General features: G+C 50.7%; 1 protein-coding gene and 2 long non-coding RNA genes across 7 annotated transcripts in view; 1 reads left to right on the top strand and 2 right to left on the bottom strand.

Annotated features, from left to right (window-relative positions):
- PFKFB3 (6-phosphofructo-2-kinase/fructose-2,6-biphosphatase 3) overlaps positions 1 to 16,058 on the bottom strand; it is a 38,139-nt gene extending 22,081 nt beyond the window's left edge. For 3 of the 5 annotated variants that reach the window (XM_068670089.1, XM_068670087.1, XM_068670088.1), the window contains exon 1: positions 15,906 to 16,057. In XM_068670089.1, coding sequence (XP_068526190.1) covers positions 15,906 to 16,049 — 144 coding nt within the window. In that variant the 5' untranslated portion in view covers positions 16,050 to 16,057. Of the gene's footprint in view, positions 1 to 15,905 lie in introns of all 5 variants that reach the window. The other 2 variants (XM_068670086.1, XM_068670090.1) reach the window with 2 other exon arrangements.
- On the top strand, positions 4,360 to 8,614 carry LOC137849925 (uncharacterized). The gene is made up of 2 exons (XR_011092167.1): positions 4,360 to 6,107; positions 6,732 to 8,614. It is a non-coding gene; the product is annotated as an uncharacterized lncRNA (long non-coding RNA).
- A 5,678-nt stretch (positions 16,059 to 21,736) lies between the features above and the next one.
- Positions 21,737 to 24,680, bottom strand: LOC137849927 (uncharacterized). Its single transcript, XR_011092168.1, has 3 exons — positions 24,440 to 24,680; positions 23,940 to 24,289; positions 21,737 to 22,754 (listed from the first exon to the last, which is right to left on the bottom strand). It is a non-coding gene; the product is annotated as an uncharacterized lncRNA (long non-coding RNA).
- Between the last annotated feature and the right edge of the window lie 1,789 nt (positions 24,681 to 26,469).

The raw sequence follows: 26,469 nt of genomic DNA on the forward strand, positions 1-26,469 counted from the left end.
GGAAGAGGGTGAGAGCATCAGCTGGAGAGGTGGGGGTGAATCAGCGAGACAGAGATGTGCCCCCCCCCAAGACAATACACAAAATACATCCTCGGGGAGGGCAGAAGACTATTTTGATAGATTTTGGCTATTTTATTTTCCCCCTTTCTCCAAAAATCCATTTCAGCAATGGGTTTTATGCCACCCTGGGTGGAGGCAGGTTGATCGGATGCTGTTGCCGCTGCTGCTAAATTAATCTTTCCCCACAGAGGGCAGGAAAAATTCGGTAACCAGCTAAAACGCAGCTCAGAAGAGGGAAGAAAATTCACATGCTGATGCAGGACAAGGGTTTGGGGCATTCCCCTTCCTTCTGCAGCTCCGTGCTCCTCTCCACGTCTTTCCCAGAAGCTTCAGCCGCTTCCAAAATCACCACCGCAAGAGCGTCAAAAAGAGCAGGAAAGCGAACCTCCGCCTGAATTAAAATCACAGTCGCTTCAAATTAGATCCACCTAGTAACTCTTGGCTAAAAATGCCTAAATAACTGGAGCGGAAAGCTAGACCATACTTAAACTCCTAAATAAGTGGCCTGGTTTCCAAAGGCACGAACACGCAGCTGCTCCAAGCGAGGTCAGCTGGAAGGAGCATCATTACTATTTATAAGGCACTCTTGGTTGTGAGGGTGGTGGCAGCACAAGGTGCATTGGGAGGTATAAAAATGTAAAGCCCGGGCTTGAAATCTGCAGATGAAATCACTTTGGGTGGGAATCCAGTGGGAACGGGGAAAAAATCCCAAATTTGTGAGAGCAATCTCTTACGGGGATTGTAGCCTGGTGACTTCTCTGAAATACCAAAATCCAAATACCTCCTTTCCCTTATTTTGTGTCCCGGCTGTTAAAACACTGAAATGACCTAGCAGCCCATCCCAAACAGTGGGAAAAGGCTCTGTATAGGGCCCAAAATCCAAACCCTGGGCTCAAGTCCCCATCCCCTGGGGAAGAACCTACCTGGGTACCAATCCAGGGGATGGCAGCCAGCCCTGGCACCGTTCCCACGCCATCAAAATGCAGGGAACGGCAGCCCCAACTCTGACTAAGCTGTGATTCATCACCTTTTTTTCTTTCTTTTTCCTTTTTTTCCTTTAAAGGAAGCTTGCAAGGAAAGCACGAGTCCCATTCATGCCTACGTTCAGTGCAGCATTGGGGCCGTCGTGGCGTCAAAGATGAGAGGGTGCAATTTACGGGGAACCCAAGCGCCTCTTCGCATGGATAAATTTGGAGATGGTGGCTCAGGGCTTGCATCACCGCGAAAATACAGCTATAGGTGAGCTCCGTTAATGGCTGGGCAGCAATTTCCAGCACAGCCTCAGTTTACCAGGCTGCGACATGGGCACAATCCTCCCTTCGGAGGCAGGTTGCAAAATTTAAGCCAGCAGCTGCCCGGCTTCTTGCTAGCGCGCTGAAGGCACCGTTTTGCAACAGGGCAAATTACTCATCCGGGAGAGAGGAGGGGTATTTATAAACCAATTTGAAAAAAAAAAAAACAAAAACAACTCTTTTTGCTTCCGAAAAAAGAATCAGGGGGGCCATGGGGAAGCCAGGAAAGCTGCCTGCAGCACACCAGGGGCTTTCGGAAGGGTCAGGGAGGAACCAAGTGGTTGCGTCCTCCTCTTGACTGCTGGACAGGGAACTGCTGTCGCTGCTGGGGTGGCTTTTTGGGGGAGTCCTGGAGGAGTTTGCAAAACTTCTGGGCATTTTGCTCATGGCCCTTTGTGCCTGCACGTTTAAATTGCTCTGCTTGTGGTGGTAACAGATTCACTCTCCTGAATGTGGCAGGGAGAGCCCAATTCGGTCTCTGATTCCCCCTTCAACTCTGCAACGGGGAGAGCAGGATCGGGGCAGAGCAGAGAACACCTTGTGCCCCAAGCCCTCCTCCCTTTACCCAAACACCCAAGAAATCAACCCGTTCCCCCGGCTGGGGACAGGCTGTCCCCTTTGTACACTATTGCACTCTGCAACTGGACCTGACGTGTTAGCGAAACGGCTTCCTTCCCCAGCTGTAAGCAACTCGGCTTGGGGTGAGCAGCCGAGCACCAAAATACCCCACAGAGCAGGCACTCAGGGCCACCCAGCATCTGCCAGTCGGCACAGGCAGCACCTTGCTTAAAATAGCTGCAAGTGGAGAAGGGGAAAAAAAATCAATTGGGTTTGAGGAACGAGGGCTGATAGCGAAAGGGGGAAATCCCCGGGGAGGAACGAGGCGTTGCTCAACCCCACTCCATCGGCCCCAGTCAAACGCCCTGCCGGGAGCTGAGCTCGCCTTTTCTTGGCAGCCAAGAGGCAGGAAAAGCCACGAGGGATCTGCACAAATGCATGTGGAGGCTTTCAGCAACGCTTGAGCAACAAGTGCCAAAATCAGCTCGCGTGCACGTGAGCCGGCTTGCAGCAATGGTGCTAGCCAGGCAGGAAAAAAAAAAAAAATCCAACCAAAAAAGCTCACATCACCGTCTACCAGCAAAATGAGGCTCCCTTTAGGTTTCTCTAAATGCCTTCTTGGCCATATTCACCCCTCAGACCTGGTCACTCTTGCTCGGTCCCTCTGCTCTGAGCACCCCTGCGTGCTGTCGCTGTCGTGCTCGGTGCTACACAGAAAGTATTTGAGGGGCAGTAAATTCTGCCTGCAGTCAACCCTCTTTCCTGCTATGCCGTCAGCCTTGCTAAAAGCATTTTTTTCCTCTTTCTTTTCATTCAGGAGCCCTTCAAGCAGAAGGATGGGGGTTCAAGCCTAGTTAGCACCTGATTTACTGCAAGGAGCTTTGCAAAGGGAGGATGGCAGTGCTGTGGTTTAGGAATTTGCACTGATGCTGATACGAGGCAAGAGACACCCAAAAAGTGAGTGATTTCTGTGCTGTTAGGAAAAGGAAACACAGCCTGGGAGGACGAAAAGTGCAGGTGATGAGAAGCGTCAATTGGCAGCATGGGAGAAAGTGATTGTGGCTCAAAAGAGGTGCCAAAAGTAACAGGAAATATTTCAAGCTGTCGGATTTGTGCCCAAACTAGAGACTTTTGGTTATAACTGGGTGAGTTAAAGGCAAACAGTAAAGGAAATGGGAGAGGTACAAATGAATTGCCTGCCCATTATAAATATGTGGGAGAAGGAAGGATGAGAGCCTGGATTTCAAGTGCATTCCCCAAGCTAGGAGTAGAATCCCCAAGGGTCCCTCTGTCATTGTGCTGAGATCTTGGAGAGGGCTGGCAGGTCCCTGGAAAGTCCAAGTAAGACCCAAGGGCTTAGGCAGGTATCCAGGAGCCAGGACTGATGAGCCCGAAGGAGCCTTTTAGATTGATGTTCCTATTTAAAATCCCGTGGAAGGGGTTTTATCTCTGATTCATGGACCAGTTTTGCCTAAACCAGAAAATATGATGCAGATGCATCTCTTCTTCCAAATTACCCCAATACACTGTCCCACAGAAAGCACCAGGATGAGGTCCCTGTGGCCTGTCCATGAGATGCCTCTCAGGGGACACTAGCCAAGGAGATAAAATTTATGGTCTGAAAATCTCCTGTAATTTTCAAGAAAGAAAAATAAGTTGGAAATAACATTCTGAACCTGCAATGTACATTGGAGCGGGAACATTTCTCAATGCCGGCTGAAAGCCTGCTCAGAAACGTGTCCAAGCAGCTTGAGCAACGTCCTGTGCAAGTTCCCGACCTCAGAAGGCAAGTGCAAAACAAATCTCCCCCCGTAAGCAGCTAAATCAGACAGACAACCAGCTCCCTAGGCTGAGGAGACAAACACGGAGCTTTAAAATTGTTAGAGGGTAATTACACAGCCAGGAGCCGGGGATATTCCGGTCTCAGGAATCTGATACTGTTTTCCCTTGAAATGAAATCCGGCTGAAAGATTCCAGGCTTGGTCCCAACAGAGAGGGTCAAAGGCTGCGGAGCTGTCAGGGAGCCAAAACTCCAGATTTTGACACTGCCGGTGACTCCACGACGCCAATATTCACCTTATCGTGCCTCCTCCTGATGGGTACTTTCAGTTATATCAAACAAACAATTCACACTTTGTCCTGGGCTTTTTATATCGGGTGTGAAATCCCCCGCTGGAGCCCTGGGATTGAATCAGGGTGTAATGCCACGAGATGCTAAACTCAACCAGAGGTTACCCAGCTCCACAACCACAAGGCACCGACCCAGCCCCAAATCCTGCTGGGCGGAAAGAAAAGGGCACTTGTAGGGCTTCTGTGTCCCAGGTGAGGCTGTGTCAGCTCAGATTGCCCTTATCCTGCTGCCAGCACGTCCCATAAAGTGCCAGGGTGCTTTGCCCAGATACATCAGCAGAAATAGGGCCACATGCTCATGCCTGATCCAGACCTAATTCGTGCTGCAAAGCCATGCAGCAGGTCCAAGATTTGCCCTGCTCTGAGCACAGATTGCTACAGGGGTCATTTAAATGGCCTATTTTTGGGGTGGTCTTGTAGGAGGTTGGGTTAATTAGGAGCTTAATTCCCCAGCCCCGTGGTGCATGTGGGATGCAGCCCTCCACCTCCATCGGAAACACCCTAGGGACCAGCCTATTTAAGGCGGAGGATGGTCACCCTCCGGAAATCACAGCCTCTCATTATCATTATCATTAGAGGACTCTGCTGTTGAATTATTGCCCAACGCCTTATTTGCACCTGCCTTTCATTAAGGGCCGGGATCGTTATCTCATCATCATCGCAGCTTATTAAATCAAACAATGGCAAAGGCTGTGGCCTCTCATTCGGGGGCTGACTCACCTTGTGATGTAACAGGGACAACCTCAGCAGTGCCATGGTGACCGGCAGGCTCCCCAGGAGCACTGATGTCACCGAGCCAGCTGCTGGGGATGCAGGGGAATCTCCTGGAAGAAGCCAAGGAGCACCAACACAACGCTCTTGGCTCACTGTGAAAGTTTCAGGTTAGCCTGAGGGCGGCTGGGGTTAGGGAGGAAGCAAACCTTGTGGTTTGTGCTCATGGGCAGCAAAATGTGGCAGATTAATCACAGCCTGGGAAAAAGGATGTTTTATTTATCTCTGCCATCACCCCCTGCTAATATCAGTGCAGGTCCTGGTATGTTTTTTTTCTATCAGGGGTGATAAAACACCACCTTACAGGGCAGCATCCTGGGAGGATCTGCTGTTGGGAGCATCCGCAAGAAGGCTGTGGGTAGTATTTGGGAAGGATTTGTGTCAATCTGGGTGTCTGCAAGGAGCTGGTTGCTTCTGACCATCTGCAGAGAGAAATGGGCACTCCCGAAGTGATTCACCTGCCCTGCCACGGACACTGAAACCAGGCTAAGTTGTGTTCTGGAGGTGTCCGTGGCCTGTGAGCGTTGGTCTACAGCTAAAGCCATCTGATGCAAATCCTGGTGGGCTTCAGGATGAGGTGATCCAAAATGCAATTCCTTGTTCCTCAAGACTCAAGCCTTGCTCCTCGAGACACAAACCCACGCTGGGAGCTAGGATGAAGCTTTGATGAGGAGCTGCATTTCGAAACTGCGTACGTGCTGAGGATCTCTCCACACCCTTGTGAGCACGTCTGCTGTATCGACAACCCGCTCGTCCCTGCTTCCTTGCAGGGCTGGGACCATGCAGGCAGTGGCAGGCGATGGTTGCCCAACAGCATCCCACACCTCGATCCCAGCTGAGAAGAACCATGATTGGGACCAGCACCACTCCTTGGTTCCCTGTTCCTTCCCCAAGGGCTCACCTCTCCATCCAGCTGATGGAAACCACAAGCCACCAAGAAGTGAGGTTTAAGTGTCCCAGGCTGTTGTCACATGCTCTTAAACCTGAGACCTGCAAGGATTTTAGGATGTCTGTGAAAAACAACCAAGCACGTATGGTCAATATGTTGAAATTCAGAATGAGAAGGTCCATGACTATGCTGAAAGATGTCCAAGGACCAGCCAACTGAAAGGCCACCGTGAGATGGCAAGGATTTCCGAGTTCTCTGAACTAGGAATGAAAATGATCAAGAGATGAAAGACATCTTGATGAAAGATGAGGATCTGCTCTTGATGGACATCTCAAGGAGGTCTGTCTTCAGCTGTGGGAGCCAGGCTGAGTCTCCGTATCTCTTGCTGGAGCTCTCCACAGCCCCAGGTAACCTTTCAGATCTCCTAACGACTTAGCCAATTCCTGGAGCTGAATAGCTAGAAGCAGTGCACACAGGTTGCTGGAATGCAGAGGTTAAATAACCAGATTTTCTTATCAGGCTTTTCTCAAATTTTGTTCTGCATGGAAGGCAAATATTTCAATTTATCTAATTCCTACCAGAAGTTTTCAATTTATGTATTTTGTTTAATCATTTCCATACCATGAAGACCTAGCCAGAAAAAAAAGTCAAAATCGGTCCAAAAATATCTACAGAATTTCGTTTCTTCTTTCACTGATATTTTCCAATCAGACATGAAAAATATTAACGGGAAATTTCTCTGAGATATTGGGTCAAACTGAAATATGGGGAGCTTGTTGCCAACATATTTTCTCAAATGTATTTGCATTTTCCAAGCCACAATGACAAGCAGTTAACAGCTTCTTGGAGAGAGGGTAGGGGGGAAAGAAAGGAAAAGGAAAGAAAACTCAGCTGAATGTTTAGATTTCTGCCCTGGACTTTAGCAGATAGCAGCCAACTGGCATTTGGGGACATGGTAGTTTGGTGGGGAACAGGAGGGCCGCCACCATGCTTTGTAACACTGGGAATGACCCAGTTTTCTCCCCAACCAGCTGCTGTCACTTGAGCTGAGAAGCAGAGCCATGAGATCTGGGCCACACACGTTCCTATCCCACTGACCATGAGCTGTCCCCACTGAGTGTGATGGAGAAGGGGGAAAACAACTCTTACTGCACCTGCTTCGGTATTTCTGGCACCACCGCTCACTGGGGAATCAGAGCGCAAACTCCTTGCCCTAAGGAGGCTGCAATTTCCCCTTCCTACTCCTCAGACCCCAAACAAACAGCTGTGGGGGGATGTGGGCTCATCCCACGTGTTCCTCTGCACCGTGTCCTCGTGCTCAGCGCCGTGCTGGGGGCTCGGCACGTCCCTGCTTGCAGCGCCCTGGCGGTGACGGCGAGGTCGGGGTGAGGGTTTCGCATTTCCCTGCCCGGCTGTTTACCCTGGGCTCAGGCTACATCCAAACAACTGCTACAGCACGTCTTGAGTCACCACAGGCTCTCAGACGGGTGGTTTCGCCTGCCAGCTTCCCAGTACAGAAAGCGAGCTGGGCTCAGGATGTAGGCACAACCTGCATTCGCTTTGTGCCATGCGTTTATCGCCTAAGCTTGGGTGGTTTGGGGCACCTGAGTGATGGGCACATCGTTCCTGCTGCTGGGCAGTGTTGTGATGATGTGGTTGGAGAGGCTTTGGGGTCGGACAGGCTCTGGAGTTGGAGAGGTTCTGGGGTCGGAAAGGCTCTGGGGTCACCCATCTCACAAGCTGAGCCAGCAGGAGCCCCAGTCTGCACCCCTATGGGTGCTGGCACACATGGAGGTGTGCATGGAGCCCAGAGCATCTCCCAGACCTTCCAGCTCTGTAAGAGCAAGGTCTTCCTTCAGCCCCAGCCAGCAGGCATCCCACCGGTGTGGGCTTGGGGTGAAGGCAGGGGTCATGGTAGCTGCACTCCCCCTCATTTTCAGCACGTGCTGTGAGCACGGATGTGCTGTGGGTCCCCTCCCCATCTCGTCTTAAACAGATGCTTGTTCCAGAGGTGGCCAGCCCCAAAAACCCACCCCACACAGCCCACCAAGCACAGCTCCTTTGGGGCATGGAGCACGTGCGGGATCACACGCGATCGCCTCCATCCCTGCTGCTGTCTGAAGCTACTTAAAAATCTGGTCATTTTGCATTCAGACAGAGTCAAGTCATCGATGAAACGAGGTGACTAAGCCCTGGTGCTGGCACACATCAGCCACATCCCTGGCTGCTTTGTCTCGTCTCGTTCGTAGCCGGGCCGTTAGCCACCGCTGCCACGTTGGCCAACTCAACCCCATGGCTGCAAGCATGTCCCGGTAGCAAAACCAGACCCAAAAACAGAAAAGGTATCAATAGATTCTCCAAAATTTGGCTCTCAGGCTGTAAATCCATCTCTAGAAAAACCCTCTTTCCACCCACATGTCCTTCACCAAGTTACTCAAATCGCTGCCGTTGCAACAACGATTTGTTGGGCATTCTTTGGTGGTTTGTTAAATCGCTCTCAGGTTCATGGTGTTTGGCTTGGGTTGGTTTCTGAGCAGCCCAGCTGCACGCAAAATATAAAAATAAATAAATAAATAAATAAAGAGGGGAAGAGAGATTGAGGAAGAGGAAACCCAGCAGCAACCAGAGGCAATTTCACATTTAAGAGGACCAAAGGGTTTGCAGACCGTGCTCCCCCACACACGTGTTGTTCCCAGCTGCTGAGGTGGAAACCCACTGCCTGCCTTTTGCAAAGAAACCTCGGAGAAACAAGCAAACATATCACTGCTGACAGGTGCCTTTTCTGCCTCGACTCATCCCGCTCAGGGCACGGTTCAAAACACAGCGATTTTGGTAGCAAAGCTGCTTCGGAGTCCCTCATCCCACCCTGGAGCCCTGTCCTCAGCTGTCAGCTGGACCTGGGTCTCTCTTTTTTAATTTTTTTTTTATTATTTTTGCAAAGGTAGCATTGTTTCGCAGCATGGGTCCATCCCCAGGGCAGTGGTGTTGGCACAAAGCTGGGCAGCATCCCACGGTGCTGGGGTGAAGGAGCTTCCTCGGGTTGCCAAAGCCCAAATCCCAGCCCCAGCCACATCCCGCTGCTCCTGTTAGAAACCCCTCATTAATCAGAAGGGTTTCTAAGAAAATCATTGAGCAGGATTAAAACCAAGTCAAAAGCTCCAATCTCTGCCCTGGGCACGTTACAGTCTCCTATTGGCATCAAGGCTGGATGCTTGCCCAGGTCACACCCTGGGGTGAAGGGACCAGTTTCCTCCAAAATTATATCCCTGGCTACAATGCATTTATTCTGCACTCGTGCAGGATAAACTGGCAGTGCCCATCTGTATTTTTAGGGGCAGAATAACTCAGTTTCCCTGAAATCAGCACCGTGGCTCTGCGGAGGGCATTTAGTCCCTGCCTTGAAGCCCACGAGCAAGGCACCAGAAGTGCAGAAGCAACCAGAGCACCCCAGGGACTGAAATTTGTGCACGGGCAGGGGGGGCTCCATCCCCCTTGGGGGCTTGAAAATAGACGTGAGTGCAGGAAGCAGGATGCCCGATTTCACCCTGGAGCCGCTTGCAATAAATCCCGGCGAGTTTAACAAATCCTGCTGTTTACCAAGCCGAGCTGTTCCCGAGCTTTCCTAGAAATCTTGGTGGAGGAGACCCAGGCACCAGCTCCCTGCTGGTGGCTGGGGAAGTGGAGGCAGTGAGGACGTCCTCCCCGTGCACGCGTGAGCGGGGCGTGCACAGCCCGTGCACGCTCTGCAAGCTTGCATGTGCTCGGAAGCCCCACGGCCCCACCATCCGCCGCGTGCCGGCCAGAAAAGGAGCCGTAAACAAGTTTACCCTGCAAAAGGGCTCTCCCCGGGTCAGCTCGGGCAAGCCAGCTGCCAAAAGGAGTGCTCGGGGAGGGAAATAAATCATCTTGTCTGGAAGGGGTTTTGGGTTGCAGCTGGTTTAACTCCAGCCCTGCCGCGTCCCGGCCCAAAAACCTGCTGCTGGTTCTACCAGGCGAGCCGAAACCGGAGCTGAGGCTGCTCAGGGATGCAGCAGCACCTCCTTTTTTTCTAGCAAACTTAATGTTTCCCATTCCCCAGCCCCAAAACAGCATTGTTTCTACCCAGGTTGTTTCACAGGGAGATATTGTACACCCCAGCCTGAGCTCTGTTCCCAAAACAAGTACAACTTTCCCCAGTTTCCAACCCAAAACTCTCTGGGTAGGGTTTTAACACCCTGCTCCTGTACACGGGCTGATGTTCAAGCCATGTGTCACGCTACCCTGAGGTGCAGAGCAGCAATGCACACCGGGATGTCCCTGCCCTGGGACAGGGGACACAGCACCGCATGCTTCAGCAGGGACAGGTTTGATGCAGAGAGCGCTGGAGCTGCAGATAAGGAGTTTGGATCCCTGCCACGCTGCTGTCGGAAAGGAACCAGCAGCAGGACTGCAAGCTCCCTGCAGAATTTCGTGTGTGGCCCCAAATCACTGAGGATGCACCGGACTCCAGCAGGGATTTAATTTTTGCATGTGGCAGGGAGGAGATGGCACCCGGAGGGATGCTCTGCCCGGGATGGGATACAGCCAGACCCAGGGAGGACAACGCGACCCACAAGTCCCAGGGCAGAGCCAAAAGCCCAGAGATTGTCTCACCAAATCCCCTGTGAAGTCCCAGGGCACGGGGAGGTTGATGACAGCCCGTTTGGGTACAGTAGCAGTGTCATGGCCACACGCAGCCAGGTACAGTGCGTCGGACTCGGTGTCCCATGGTATCAAATCACCGCCTTTGCTAGAAATAGCACGGGCTCGTTGCAGCCCTGTGCCTCTCTGCTTGGGTCCCAAAGGTCTCCAAAACACCACAGCCACTGGCACAGCGCTGCGCCCTCCCCTGCCTCAGTTTCCCCTGCCATGAGTGATAAATCTGGTAACCCTCAGACTGGGATTCAAGGACTGGGGAGAGGGGCTAAGAAACTCAGCAGCCAAACACAAACCAACAGCATGATGCCCTTGGGGTAAAAAAACAAATAAATAAAAATCCCTGATCCCTGTTTTTTTCAGCCTTTCTGCTGTGAAAATGTGTCTGCGTTTCAAAAACTCCTGGGTGCCCTGCAGAGACTGAAGGCAGCACCCGTGTGCGTGTGTGCACGCACGCAGCAGGCGAAGGGCGATCACGCCTTGCCGGCTGCTAGTTTTGAAATCCTCCCACGTCCCTCAGCGAAGAGCCCGCGGTCATCTGATTTTAGGTGAACACCTCCAGAGCTCGCCTTCGCCAGGCAGGATGGCTCCTGCCGCACGCAAGGATGCGGGGATGAAGCTGCTGTCATCGCAGCAGGGAGGCGAGGTGAAGGGAGGCAGGGTTGTGTTATGGCAAGATGAATTTCTCCGTAGTTGAGGGTGTGTTAGGAAGGGGTGAGGCATGCCCAGGTGTTTTTTTTTGACATGAGGTGGTCACTGAGCAGGGCGTTCAGCTGGTGGCATGCGTGAAATGCAGTTGGGTTGTGCCAATGCTTGTTCATCATGTAAATATGGCATAGGAGAGCCCTCCATCCATGCAGAAGGGAGGCTGGAGACCAAGAGGAGGGTTCTTTGAGGGTTCCTCCAGCAGCCCGAGCTGCCTGCTGGGTGTCTGGCCCTGGGAAGGCAGGTTGGAGGCACGTCTGCCTGCTCCTGACTTAGGAAATGCTATCAGGAATCGCATCTTTACGTGGTTTCAATTCCCAGATTGAGGAAGTCTGAGAGGCTCTGATAACCCACTTAACGCACCGTCTGGTTTCTGGGTCCCCAAAATCCCCACTGGACATCACAGCTCCCCCGAAAGAACTCTAAGCCCCCATTTAAAGCTGGGCGGTGGGTCCAGCTCTAACACAACCCCTGGACATGGAAACTTCTTAAAACCATTAAAAGCTCTTAATTAATGTTATGAAAGGTAAAGAAAGTGTAAGGTCACAAAGACGGTGGAGAGGTCATACTCATCGAGTGCTTTATTGCAGCTGAGGAGAGCAGGGAGGTGCTCGGATGGATGGGATGTGGGCACAGACACCTGTGAGTTTGGGTCATTTGCTCGTGTTTTTGCTCCAGAAGCCAGCCAGGCGAAAGGAGCTCAAATTAAACCAGGAGCCACAAGGAAATCACCCCGGCAAGAAACACAGTCCGGGGGGAAAGCGGGACACGAGGGAGTTTCAAGGCTTCCAGGAAAAGGTGATGGCTGAAAACAAGGCGATGGTTTAAGGAAAGCACGAGCCGGTGAGTCAGGGAAACCAGAGACAGCTCCACGGCACATTTCCTGCCTGCCCTTTGAGCAGACGGCTGCGAGCAGACGCCCACATGGGCACGGACACCAGGATGGACACCACGAGGGGGTTGGGAAACTCAGACCACCCCCAGCAGCTCCCTCCTGCTTCGTTTGAGCCGCGTCACCCAGAGGAGCAATTCACTGATGCTCGGAAATCCCTCTTTGAGCCGAAACGCCGAGGAGTGCCAGGAAAGCAGAGAGGAGAGGAGCGAGAGCTGACGTGAGCAGCAAACCCAGCAGTGTGCGGAGCTGTGAGGCATTCCCAGCAAGCCAGACAGCAGCAGAAAGGGGGGAGAAAACACTCGCTTAAGGACCAGGAACCTGCATAAAAACACATCTCCGCCCTGAGCTGGAATCGCCCTGGAAATGCCTGCAGCAGGGTGTTACCACCTGAACACACACACACACGGGTTGTGATTTAAGGGAAGAGTGCAATAAAGGGATGCGGAGCAAAAATAGCAGCAGGATGTGGCACTGGCCTGCCTGTTCCCTTCGTACTCGTGTGCCAAAAGCTCCTCTGCTTTTAGGGAGAGGAGCTTTTATTTGTAGGGAGGAAGGAGCCAGGTCAGGGCTCTGGTTGGATCCATCTCAGCCACGTGTTGCCAGCGTGAAGCCAAGCCCCTGGCTCTCCTTGTGGCCGCTGGAGATGGAGAGGTCCCCTTAGGGCTGTCGACCCCATCCACCACCACCACCCCTCTGGTCTCGTTGCCTCCATGGGGGACCTGGATGCCTGGCCCATGATGAAGACCTTACTCCAGGGGGTTAAGCCAGGTGAGACCTATCTGGCCCCGTGTAATACATGCAAGGACGCCCTCCAGACCACTCTCAGCCCAGGGAAGAGATGTTTAACCCAACTCATGTGCGCAGCAATCACGGGGCACTGCTTCCCTTCCTGCTGCCAGCCCAGCTGATAAGAGACAATGCTCAGGTTTTGGCCACAGACCCCACAGGAGCCCCCAGACCCCAGCCTTGTGCATTTTCCAGCATCCTTCTTTTCTCTCCTCCTCCCTCCTCCTCTTTTTCCTTTCTCTCTCCTTCCTCTCCTGCCCCGGACACCGTGTGGTAACAAACCACTCCGTGCGTGCCACAGGGCACGCTCCCCAGGGGATTTCCCCAAAACACACCCAGCAGCCCTGTCTGGAGACAGGGTGTCCTCCAGCCCAGGTCAGCAGGTCCATCACACCCTTGGCTCTGCTAATCTCCACCTTGCTATCAGCTCTTCCTGCACAGACAACACGCTCAGCACCACCAGCTCTCTCCCCGTGGCCCCTAATCCAGCACTAACGTGCCCTGAGGACCAGCAATCCCAGCAGGTCTCCCTGTCCAACTCCTTTGTCCTTTGACAGATGACAAACGCCCTGCTCTCTGCCAAGATCCTGTCTGCTCATCACCTGCACTCTCCCACTCTTCCCCACATCAGTAATTAAATTGTGTTTTTCGGGCCAGGGGCAGGGCGTTTTAGCTGGGAGCTCCCGTGGCTGGGGTTTGCCAGCACCCAAGAAGGGGACTTTCTCCAGCACGTTGTAGCTGGATGCTGCAAGAAATCAGCTCCTGCCCCGAGCCCGTCCCTTCTAATTGTCCTCGAGCATCCCTGCCAGAACACTTTCCCCTGCCAGAAACACTTTCCCCATTACCTGAAGCTGCCAAAAGAGCCCTGAGGTTGGCTGAACGGCGGCTGCTGCGGGCAGGAACCGCAGACCCTGGGGCGACGCCACTGCCTGCAGTGCCTGCAGTGCAAGGAGGCAGAGCAGAGCCAGGACGCCCAGAATTCAGCACAGATTTGTCAGGGAGACCCAAGAAAGCAACACCAAAGCCACAAGAAGCAAAAAGGCAGCAGAGCTAGGGGGGGAGTTTGCATTTTAGGCCTGCAGAATGCTCTGTTTCTGCATGCAGAGGGGTGTGAGGATGGTTCAGAGCCTTCCTAGGGAAAGCCCCAAAGGCTCCGTGTGCCTCAGGCTACCTGGGATTTGCAGAGCAGCAGCCTCCAGGCACAGCCTCCTCTTTGTAGATGCTTGGAGAGAGCCCTGGGGTGAGGTGCTGCCCCAAAAAGGCTCCCAAAGGAATCGCTCAGCCTCCTGGCCAAGCTGGCTGGAGTCCCCATTTCCCTGCAGGAAGAAGAGGTCCTTGGGAGGCTCTTCAGCACGAGCTCATCATCTTGGCTCAAGGAGCTGGACCAACCCCATCCACACCAGGCTCTGAGCTGTGCTGGACCTGCCCGAGGTCCTCTTGGAGGAGCTGCAAGCTGCTGGCAGCTGCTCTGGCGTTTCAAGGTTGACCTCTAGAGGAGGTTTGTAGAGGAGCTGTGGCTGGGACAGAGACCACGAGGTAGGTCCAGGACCGAACTGCTCGCAGCAGGGTGACGAGGACTTGCAGTGCCCCCAGGACCTAGCGGTGACAGCGAGCGCGGAGTGGTGCCGTGCCATGATAAATTGGTCCTCCCCAGTTCAGGCGTGCAGGGAAGGACCACGAGGAAATAAAGCCTCATTCCTGCAGCCCCACCACGTGTCCCCAAGGGCTGGAGACCTGCGTGGGGTTTCTGTTATTGGGAACAAGGCTGAGGACACGGCAGGACACGGCTGCCCTTCAACACGGGAGGCTCCCCCTCGCTCTCCGTGCTTTTAAAGCCTGATGTGCTCGGCTTTCCTCCTACTGCCCACCACCCACTCTCTAAAGGAAACCATTTATCACCTAAAATTAAATCAGGACCCAAAACCTGCTGTGCTGTCAGGATGCGAGGGTGTGAACCACATCATTTTTCACTGAGCCTTACATCTGACATAAATCTCCGCGCCGGGGACCAGGTGCGCAGCGAACACGGCTGCGGGCAAACCACCACACGCCCAAACCATCCTCCCCACAAGAGGGAGAAGGGAGAAAAACCCAGCCCAACTGCCTCTTCCAAAGCCCCTTTTCCTCCCCTGATGCCCTTGCATGCCCCACTAACCTCAGGGTTTAGGATCCCCCTGGTAGTACCCTCTGCTCCAGCACAGCACCAGCTGCACCCCAGTTTGGAGACAGCTACTCCAGCAAAGTGTCTGGGTGAGAGGCTGAGGAGCGTCTTCTCCCCACGTCCTTGCATGTTTTGACCTCCCTCTGCCCTTGTGCCTGCTGGAGAAGACTTCTCTCCCCAGAGTTTCTCCTCCCCGTAGAGCTCCTGGAACAAGGAGCCACCCTGAGCATCCCCACCTCGATCCCCCGATGGGACATGCTGTGATGAGGAGGAGGAGGTGACGTGAAGGCCTCCGTTTTGCAGCAGCTCTGGGGAGGATGGGAAGCTCATCCACCCATCCTTGGGGCAGCAAACGTGGCCACCGGGGCTTTGGGGACCTGAGGCTGGGTCCTCCTTGCCCTACGCTGCCAAGCTGGGGAAGGGCAAGACTGCTCTGCTTGCTGGGATGGGGTTTCATGGAAAAAAAAAAAAAAAAAAAAAAAAAAAAAAAGAGGTGATGTGGGCATTGGGGAGCAGCACGGTGTGACAGGGGGCTGCCCAGGTGGGATGACCCTCCTGAAAGCCTTTCTTCTCCCAGTTTCCCACCAGCACAGCTCCTCGGGCTGAGCATCTCCCCCAAGGACCCACACAATGCGGTCAAGTTGCCGTTCTCAGCCTGCATCCCCCAAAACACAGCACGGAAACCTTCCTCCTCCCCTCTCCTCCCTTCCACCACCCAGAGCTGACTTAATCCCCTATAGAAATGAGAAAGAAAAACCCCACAACCAAGAGGACGAAACCCACCTTTCTCCCACCCCATCACAGCATCCCTGCGCCCCAACACAACACAAAAACAGGAGACGCAGCAAAACCCGGCGCCCCCTTTTCTCACCACTGCAAGGAGGCCCCGGGGACACCCCAGTGCCCTCCCTTCTCCCCTCCCCGGGCCGGGGGGGAGCACCCTAGGGTGCTGCCACCCCCTGCCCCCCATCACCCAGCCCCTACCTTTGCGGAACGGCATGGGCGGGAGGAGGCAGGGCTGCGCTGGGGCGCGATGTCCGGCTCCGTTTCTCGTTTTATTGCCCTTCTTCCTCTGCTTTCTCCTTCTTCAGAAGGAAACGGACATATTTGGGCAGAAAGCGGCGTCATTTGGGGGCAGGCGCTGCGGAAAGGAGGAAGTTCGTGGGGTTTGGCAGCTTTAACCCTTGGCACCCCGGAGACTGCAGGGCTGGGAGGGAAGATTTATTTTCTCTTCTCTTCTCTTCTCTTCTCTTCTCTTCTCTTCTCTTCTCTTCTCTTCTCTTCTCTTCTCTTCTCTTCTCTTCTCTTCTCTTCTCTTCTCTTCTCTTCTCTTCTCTTCTCTTCTCTTCTCTTCTCTTCTCTTCTCTTCTCTTCTCTTCTCTTCTCTTCTCTTCTCTTCTCTTCTCTTCTCTTCTCTTCTCTTCTCTTCTCTTCTCTTCTCTTCTCTTCTCTTCTCTTCTCTTCTCTTCCTCTTCCTCTTCCTCTTCCTCTTCCTCTTCCTCTTCCTCTTCCTCTTCCCCTTTCCTTTCTCTTCTTTTTATTTTTCAGTTTTCTTTCCTTTCTATTCCCTTCTCTTCCCTTCTCCTTTTCTTTATCAATTTTCTTTCCCTTTCCCTCTCCCTTTCTCTCTTTCTTTTTCTGCCCGGCAGGGCCAGTACAGAACTAGGTGGAATAGGGTGGATGCAGATAGGATAATGGGGTTTTGGCCTCCCAAATTATCTCCCACATCATCTCTGCCTATCCGAGACCAACAGATCACTGATCCCATCACCTGTGTCGTGGTACTGGGCTAGACTGGGAGCTGTTCCCAACACCAAAAGCTCAGATACCCCTCTCAGCATCACCTGGCACAAACAAGTCCAAGCCCAAGACTCTGGGTATGGCTGCTGCACATGGAGATGTCCCTGAGCATCAGCACAACAGGGGAAACAAAAGCAGGGAAGATTTGGTGGCACAGGCTGCTGGGTTTCCTTCCCCCCAGCAACTGGAACCAGTTGGGACAGCTGGCTTCTGCCCCAGCTCCAGCAAATACAGCAGGACATGTGGGGATGGAGATCAATATTGGGTGGGCAAACATTTATTTTTTGGGGGAAATAATCCCAGAAATTGAATTTCTTAGGGCATTTAGCAACTGCAAAGGGCCACAGGCTGTGAAAATCACACACAGCCTGTGGAGCCTCTCTCATGTCTTTCAGGCTCCTTCCACTCCTTGCTTTACCCAGCAGGAGGCTGCTGGATGAAGACTGTTCTTGCACCACAAAGCCCTGGCTATTCCTTGCAGCTGACTTGCTGTCATCTTGCTGGAAAAAACTTTATTTATTTATTTATTTCCTTCCATTTGTTGGCTTCGTTTCCTCTGTGTGCTGTGGAGCAGCTCTGCTGCTCCATCCCCAGCAGGACCAGAAGCCTGATTCACCGTGCTGCACTCCTCCAGCTCCCTGGCTACACCCTCCACCAAATCTGGTCCCTAGGAAACAATTTGAAAATGAAGAAAACACCTGGATGCTAACTGGGATTTGCTCCTTTGCATCAGGCTAGAAGGCTCTCAGACAGGACCATTCTTGGTCTCCTGCTTCTCCATGAGGAATCTCTAGAAAGCAGCCTACAAGCTCCAGCTGAGGCCATCGTAGGAGTAGGAGCATCTCGTTGCCTCATCCTCTCTATGAGATCCCATTGTTGTTCGCCCACAGAAAGCACCTCGGGCATCTAAGTGGTGCCGGGCAATTTAAATATACAGGAAAGCCTTCAAAAATAGTCTGAGGATTTCTGATACACTGGGATTCTCCATCCCTTATCCACTGTTCAACAGCATTTCTGTCTGGGGTCTAAGATGAATGGCATAAAATGTCATGAATGACATAAAATGTCGTGAATAACAATAATAATAGTAATAATAATAATAAATATATATAGAAAGTTGTACCAAGAATGGGTTTAGATGAGTCTGAGCAGCACATGGTTCAGGATGGGGAGGCGAGGACGACTCTTCTCTCGGTGGAGCACAAACTCCAGGCTGTACGGGCAGAGAAGGCAGCTTGGCATCACTCAGGCTTTTAGGAACAGGTTGGGTGAACCCTCTGGGAGCGGTCCTAGCCAACCCGGATCCTGCCTCGGGCCGAGGGATGGTTTAGATGGCTTCTGAGATCTTCCCAAGGTTCCTGTGCTGGGAGGAGCAGTGGCGAGTGCCAGCGCCTTTCCCAGATGTGGTCTGTAGGAAAACAGACCTCTACAGGGAACAACAGCAGGGTTTAATGACAATCAATATTTCAGTGGGGTTGTTCAGTTAAAGGTAACCCAGAAAGGAGTCCTTTTACCTTTATACCAGGTTTTAAGCTTGTGTTTGCTTGGGATGCTGACTGCACGCAGGTCTGCAGGCAGGAGGGCAGCGCATGCAGACAAAATGGGGTGAGGATCCAGCCCAGGCTCCAGACAAACCCCTGCTAAAACCCCAAACCGCTCATTTTCATCAATATTGCATGCTTCAAGGGGCGTGAGAAACGGGATGCGCTGCCAGGCCAAGCTGCTCAGCATTTCTGCACGTACCTAAGGGAATCGGAGACAACTCATACAGGGAGGAAGGGATATTTCCAGCGCTGATTGCCCGGCCAGGAAACCCGAATTGAGCTGACCTCCCTTTCCCATCAGCGGCACGGTGAGATGATGTGCAGCAGCCGTCTGCATGCCAGGGATGTGGGTGCTTGTCTTGGGCTGGAGCCACGAGGTTGTTTCATGCTGCAAATCAGAGGCAGGGATCTCCTCTGCTGTGAGGTTTGTGCGCTACAAGCAAATGAGAACGCAAACAGCTCATTTAAAATATTTATGTCTGAAAACTACTTGCGTGGCACGAGCCCAAGAAAAGCAAGGGTGCTCGTAATTGCTGGCGCTGGATGCACTGTAGGGCATGCTTACATGAGCAGCCCCGCTAGCATAATCCCATTTTTTGTCCTTTTATAAGATGCTGGAGTCCCTGGGCAGGATCTCAGCCCCTGGCCTCACCCCGTGGATGACACCTTGCTCGAAGGTGCTGCTCTCCCAGACCTTATCCCACTGCTCAGCTCGTTTTCTGCTGCTGTTACCCTAAATAAATCTTTCCCAGCTCTCTTCAACGACCAGTCACTGGCCAGCAGGGTGTTTTTAATAACCCCAAGCCCTTTATTTTCAGCCTGTGCCCACATTTCTAAGGTTTTTGCTAACTATCCCCAGCTCCACGGAGCAGTCAGAGAGATGGCACAGCCAGCTCTCCCCACATGCTGATAACAAGCCCGATGCTTCAGCCTTGCAAATTTAGCAGAAGGGAAAGTTGCAGAGAGGCTTGTGGCTTCTCACTAGCAGTGACAATGCTGTTCCTGCTCGGATAGCAGGCAGCACAGGCAGGTCATCAGGGCTTAAGGCGCAGCACGGACTGGAAACAAGCGGCTTTTGGAGACTTTCCAGCCAGGCCCCACGTGCTCTGCAGCCTGACCTAGACAGATTACTTTTGCTAGCCTAATATTAGAGCTGGCATCTTCATATCGCAAAGGCTAGGTGCTCTATAAAGGTGTCAAGGCAAGATTGGATTAGAGAGATGCAGGTCAGAGATTTAGGAAAAGGTGCTCTTGGTCTCTCGCACGGCTCTGGGTCTTGGTCTTCCCTTCTGCTCACAGCAATCAGCTTTGGGGTTTTGGAGAGAAAGGCCCCGGAGCGGTGTAAGGCAGTGGACAGCATTTCCCATGAGTGATCTGCATGCAGCAATTACTGCAGCAGCACCACCCGCTGTCAGACACATACCTCAGTGGCTTTCCTGCAGATGCCTGCTCCAGCAGGTTCCTAAATGCGATTGTGCTCTTCCCATGCAGCAAAACCCAGCCTCGCCTCTCCAGGGACCTTCCCATTGATTTCCATGGCTTTGAACTGCTGCAACACACCTTCCTGGCACTGAAGGGAGTGCCACATTCAAAGAAAACATCTACATCCTTCCTCTGATGCATCTGGGGTGACAAATAATCAATTCCTTTCCACAAAGACCAGGATTAGTGAGCCTGCAAGGTGAATCCATGCCATAAAGTTAAATATATAGTTAGATCAGAAAAAAAGTGTGTATTGGTATTTATCGATGTCAACATCACAATTTTTATAATATGAAAATTATTTTATTCTCAGTCTTCCTGTGTTTTTCTTTGTTTGGTTGGTTTTGGTTGGTTGGTTGGTTTGGTTTTGTTGTTGTTCTTTGAGCTTTGCCTCCAAAAGCACCACAGGAAAAACAAAGATCAGCAACCAGGCTTTGCCCATGGATAAAGCAAGCCACTGCATAGAAACTAAACTAAGCAAAACACTTTGAAATGATCAGGCAGAAAGCAAATGGAAGACAAAATATATAAATATAATTGTGATCATTGATCACGTTATCAGGACTTCTTTTTTTTTTTTTTCCTTTTAGCTCTAAATTCCTAATTTCTTCCCAAAGTTGAGCCCTTGCAGAGGAACATGATACTTTTGGGACTGCGTCTGCAGAAACAACTCCATTATAGGAGAGGATGTGCAGAGCTTAAAATGGTTCAGTGCAGGGAGCACTCCTCTTAAATCTGTGCTTGAAGCAAACACCTGAACCATGGTTTAAGCAGACTTCTCAAACGACACGAAACCCATCCTATTTCTCTTTGTGTCTTTACATGAGGAGCAGGTGCTGGAGGAGCACTGCTTGTTTTGCTAGGGTATCGTTTGAGTTGGGGTTCCTGGCTGCCATGCAAGTTTTACAAGTCTGAAGCAGAAATATCCAAAAAAAAAAAAAAAAAAAACCTACCCAGCTTTCTGCCCACAGCAAAAGGTGGAGAAATTTGTAATGAGCTGGAGACTTTTGTCTCGGCAGGACCACATGGATTCCTGAGCACTTCACTTGCTGCGAGCTCTCAAACCAGAGATCACACCTTAGAGACTGGGAGAGTAAAAACACCAAAAGGGCTATGAAGTGGTAAGGTGCTGAAAAAACACCTTGGGAAAAATGCATTTGTCCTGCAGGAGGAATAAGAAGCAGAAAGGAGGCAAGAAAAGGGTTAGGCATCTTCCTGGGAAAGACCTTGTTTTCTGTACCGCTGAGGTTCTCTTGTGATTTATCAGCAAGCAAAGCATGTGCAGCTTAAAGCCTCCTTGCAAAATCCCTGGCACCTACTTCATCTGGCTTATTTTGTAAACCAAAGATATTATTGGAGATGCTACAAATGCCAGGAGATGAGCAGCCAAGCACCAGCCTTCACGCCTGCCAAAGCAGGGTGGTCCTGTGCAAGGAGCACAACGGGGTGGGAGCACAGCTCTGGTCCCATCCCCTGCTGCCCACATTTATAGGGCTGAGAGCTTGGGGTGTATTAATGCTGGATGGCGACCAGCAGCAGAGGGACCACAGCCAGGGCTGTCAGCAGCAGACCTAAGGCTGTGCTCTCACATTCCTGCACTAACAGGAGAGGAATGCAGCACCGAACGCCGTGCTTTGGGATTTCCCAGTTTACTGATGCTCAAAAAGAAACGAAAGGGAATGCCAGAAAGCCACAATCATGAGCTCTGCAAGGAATGGAAACTGGAAAAAGCAAATATGAGAGGAAAAACCTGCACAAGTGTGCATGCTGTCCCTTCTGCAATTAACCACTTTGTTTTCTTTGGGTCTCATCTGCTCTGATCTTCCACTTCAGCTTTTCCACCCCAGTGTCCATTTCCCACCCCATTCATTTAGGGCTTTGCTTTCTGATGTGGAACGCTGTGGGTTTGCTCCTGGGTACAGAAAAACACGAGCAATGCCCAGTGCCACCTGACCCAGACAGACAGCAAGATCACTAAAAGAGGACAACTCACTGCAGGATCACATTCGTATTTATTGTGAGCGACCGCATAATTTCGGGTAAGGTATCAAGCACAGGCATACAGACAGAGTTTGTCATGTTTCTCTCTCCTGAGGCACATAGAAATGGAAATGTTAGGTTTGCCCCCCTTTTATCAGTAATTAAAAGCCCTACAGACTTTATTTCATTGTCTCCTCCTTACCACTAACTTCATGAATTGCAACTTGAGTAACACCAGAGATTTCTTGCAATAAAGAGCAGGTGAATTCACCCTGCACATTGAAGTCAAGCAGCACATCTTACCCGCTGGCTGCCTTTCTCTTTCTGCAACCTTACCAGCCTAAGCACTTGTGTAAATAGAGTTTGAGTTTACAGATCCTTTGGTGAGGAGGGAAAAGGAGCAGGACTCAGTTACTGCTCCTGACAGAAGACACAAATATCAATGAGAAAGTCTAGAGCTGCCCAGCAGTGAAGGTCCGTAGCTTGGTGTTTAGCCAAAACACCACGCTTAGCTTAGCTTGGTGTTTTCTCCAGCAAGCCAACACTGAGGAAAATAAAAGCAGTTGTAGTTGTCCACTAAACTGGTGAAACCCGTAAGTGGCTGGAATTAAGCTTTGGGCCAAAAGAGAGATGTGGTTCATCTATTAAACACCCTGTCAAGCACCATGTGTCCTTCCAGGAGCTCCCTGAGCATCTCCAGCTGGGCTGTGCAGACATCTCCAGGACAGATTATCAGAAACCAGTGGTGTTGTGCAAACAACATACTGCAGAACCTTTTTTTTTTTTTTTTTCTCCTAGTTATATAGCACTAGGCTGACAGGCAGCCAGTCCCTGGCACTACCATAATATGAATAAGCACAGGATAAAGTATTTATGTTTTAATTCCAAAAGATCTGGATCTGGTGAGCAGGATTCAAGACAAGTGCTGGAGTCTCGGAGAGCAGAGTCCATTATTCACAGAGCAGATACAAGGATCAGTCTGGTGTTCTGCTGCGTTGTTGTCTCTTCTGTCCTCTGGAGGAACACGCTGTAAGGGGAGAGAATCACACTGATTTTGTACTGAGCCCGTTTTTATTTCAGTCTTTAGGAAAGCCACTGGTGGGTGACACAAAGCAGGCTGCTGGAGAGACCAGAGTTCAGCAAAGGGAAAATTTCCAACAGGAGAAAAGCTCCTGGGAACAGTGAGAAGTGTTTGCTCCTGAGGTTGAGCACTCTGTGCTTGCTGCCATCCATCCATGCCTCCCTGTTGATGGTTTTAACCCACAAACTAATCTCAAAGCCTTCACATCTCTGAAGGCCCATGGAGGTTTTCAAAGGAGAGGGCAGCCTGTGAATCACGCAGGGCAGGCCCTGGGGCAGTGAGAAAAAATACTGATCTTTCACATATAAGCCAAACTGATCAGGTGATAAAGGCTCTGAGATTGCTCTTTAGCTGCAACTAGAATAAAACCTTCAGCATCACAGGGTGAGGAAAACCATTTAATAGAAGTCTTGCCAATAGGACGCACCAAAAAAAAATTCCCAAGCCCAGGAGCTATTCTCAAAGCCATCTATGAAAAACCCACCTCCGCCGCAGCTCAGCACATCAGAAAGCCAAAGCTCCTGGCTGACAGACCCAGAATTTCACAAAAGCTCAATTCTTTCCTCTGGCACGGGGCAGAAGCCTGAACTTACATCCTGACTGCCACCGAGCAGGAGCTGGAGTTTGGCCAGTGGGTGGACCTAGAAGCGGTGGTGTGACAACCTTGCTCCTTTCCCAAATCAAGAGCTGCTCCTGACTGCAGAGAAGTGATTATGTTGCTTACAAGCACCCTCTGGTCCAAGAACTACAGTGCTGTGTGGCAATGGCTGGGCTCCCTAGGGGAATGCATGCCTTCAGGTGATGAGGTACTTGTCCTTAGAAGAGGAGTGGGGACTCATTGTGTTAGCAGTGCTCTCAGGCTGCTAATTTGCCATCAGCAGAGCAATGAGAACCTACAGCCTCTTTGCAACTAGGTTTGAATGCTGTTTTGAAAACTGTTTTTTCAGGTTCTGTTTGGCTTCCTAAATCCTCTATTTGTGTTCCCATACAGAAGGAGACCCTTCTCCTCTCCAGGCTGAGCACCCCCAGCCTGGCTCCAGCCCTCCGAGCATCTTCACAGCCCTCCTCTTGCAAAAAGGCAGCCTAGAGGAGGCACAGCTCGGAGGAGACCTCATCCACGTACATAAATACCTTAACGGAGGCAAGAGGACAGTGGAGGCAAACTGCTTTCAGCATTGCTCTGACAGGACAAGAGGCAACAGACACAACCTGGAACACAGGAGATTCCCTCTGGACATCAGGAGACACTTCCCTGCAGGTGCAGGGGGTTGGAGCAGACGGACCCAGAGGTCCCCTCCCACCTCAATCACTCTACAATTCTGTGAGATTACGGGGAATGAAAGACCTGTTTTGACAGACCATAAACATTTGTGATTTCCCATGTGATCCAGAAGTCAAATATAAGCATTTTGTGGATTTTGGAGGTGCATCACTTCGCAGCCCGCTCCGGCTGGCCATGCCTGCTTGTTGGTGCTCTCATACTGGGAAAAAAAAATAAATTTAAAAGAGCTATTTTAAGTGTTATACTCTTATTTCTGCATCTCTTTGCAGATATGGAAGCAGCAATAACATTTTTTCCATCTTCTAAAAGGTTATCAATAATTCACAACTTGAGGGAAGCTGCAACTCACCCATTTTTCATGAGTAACACGCAGGCAGAACTACTTGCAGGATGCATGGCTTCAAGATGAGTAAGCAGGACCCGGAATTTCAGCCTCCTGGTCCTGTGGCTGACATTCCTGCAGCAGCTGCCAAGATGCTGCTGGTGCATGGCTTATCTCAACCTCCTCTATAAAATCAACAGCCATTTACTATTTTACTATTTTTATCACGGTTCTGTCTCACAGGAAATATGCTCCAGAAGTACGAAGGGTGTCACGAGGTGTTTGGATTTGGTTGCATAGCTGTAAGTGCAGGGCAATAGGGTGTAATCCCAGCCCTGCAACCAACCTGCCGCACGACCTCGGGCAAGGTTTTTTACCTGCCTCCCTCCCTCTTTGGATCGCTCTTTACACAGCTCCTGGTTCTTTGAGGCAACGGTTCTCACCTTTCATGTAATATTAGCACGTCAGGCTTGGATTTTGACAATAGTAATTTAAAACTTTAAAATGTTCCCTGTGAGCGCATCAGGATTCTTTAGTCTGACAGCAAGTGGGCAAGTGATAAACTGACAGCTGAAATTCAACACAGGCTAAATACAGAACAGGGCGCATAAGAAAACGCAGTCATAACCTGTGTTCTTAACGATGTGCTCTGAAATAGCACTCGGGAATGAAACCTCAGGGTTATAAAGACTACAAAAGCACGAAGGCAGTGCTTCTGTTATTAAAACAGCAATTGCTGTTGGAATTTCAGAAAAGAAAAAGGCAGGGAATGGCTATGGCACTATGCAAATCCCTGCTCTTTAGACTTCAGGGTGGATAACGCACCAGGGGCACCTTGCACAGCTCCCAGCTGACACGTCCCACACGTCCCTCCCAGCTTGCTGCTAGCATCAGGACACTGCCAAATCTCCCTTAAGTAGCATCTAATCTAGAATCCCCGGAAGTAATGAACTGCTCGTGTGCTTAGCCTGGGAGGAGATTCGGTTATTCAGCACATCAGGGAATGAGAGTATTTACAAGGGTACTTAGAACTTGGAATTAAAGCTTAACTTTAGGAAATCAGGCCTGAAAAATACCAAAGACATCACCTGAAGCAGTATAACCAACACTGTACTGCCAGTAAGGCAAGCATCATTTAACAGGTCACCATTCTCTTCATTTTCTGTAATCATGGTCTTTTAAATGCATCAGAAGAGAAATGAATATATTGGAGAAATAAAAGACAAAAAGAAATTAAAATATTATTTCTTGAGACCACAGTTAGGAAGTTCTGTTTACAACGTACCTTACAGAAAAAGGTGGACGCATGATTTCAAGAATGAAAAGTCAAAGAAACAACTGAAAGAACTTTGTAGGCGTAGAGAAGAGCTCCAAATTAAGTGCTGCTGAGCTTTTTGAGAGGGTGCTGATGAACCATGGAAGGAAAAAATGGAAAAAAAAAGAAACAGAAAAAACAAATAGAAAAAAAAAAACTCACAACAGTTTCCAGAGGAGGCAGGAAGTAGAGAAGCAAATTCAGACTTCAGATGCAAATTTTTAAAGGCATGCGAGATACAGCCTCATCTAGCAAAGCCTGAGCCAGCACATCAACAAGTGGAAGAATGTACATAAAAATAAAAAAAAAAAAGAGAGAGAAAACTTGCTACAAACTACTTTATCACAAATATCTGCATAAGGACCCCAGTCAGCATGTCTGATCCTTGTCAGGTTTCCACATCCGTGTATGTGCTTACACTTACTGTAGCAGCACCTAGAGGACAACTGCTTACAAACCAGGCTCCAACATCACGTGTTTGTACTGCACCAGCAAAACAAATAACTACAAGGAGACAAAACTAAGGCAACGTACATCTGCTAATGCTTCGAGAGGAGGTAAGCTGTCTCAGTGACCCTATGGTGCAGATTAATATTTTATTTAACGAATTATCTCTCCCCTATGCAAATCAGTAAAGCATAAGTCACCTCCCCTCTGTTTCCAGTGATAAGTATTAGTCACTAGTCATCGGCAATAAGGATTTTTATAACTAAATGGTTACAGAGCTTGCCAGCAAAGCGGC

The sequence above is a fragment of the Anas acuta genome, chromosome 1, assembly GCF_963932015.1.
Source record: "Anas acuta chromosome 1, bAnaAcu1.1, whole genome shotgun sequence".
Classification (NCBI taxonomy): Eukaryota; Metazoa; Chordata; class Aves; order Anseriformes; family Anatidae; genus Anas; species Anas acuta.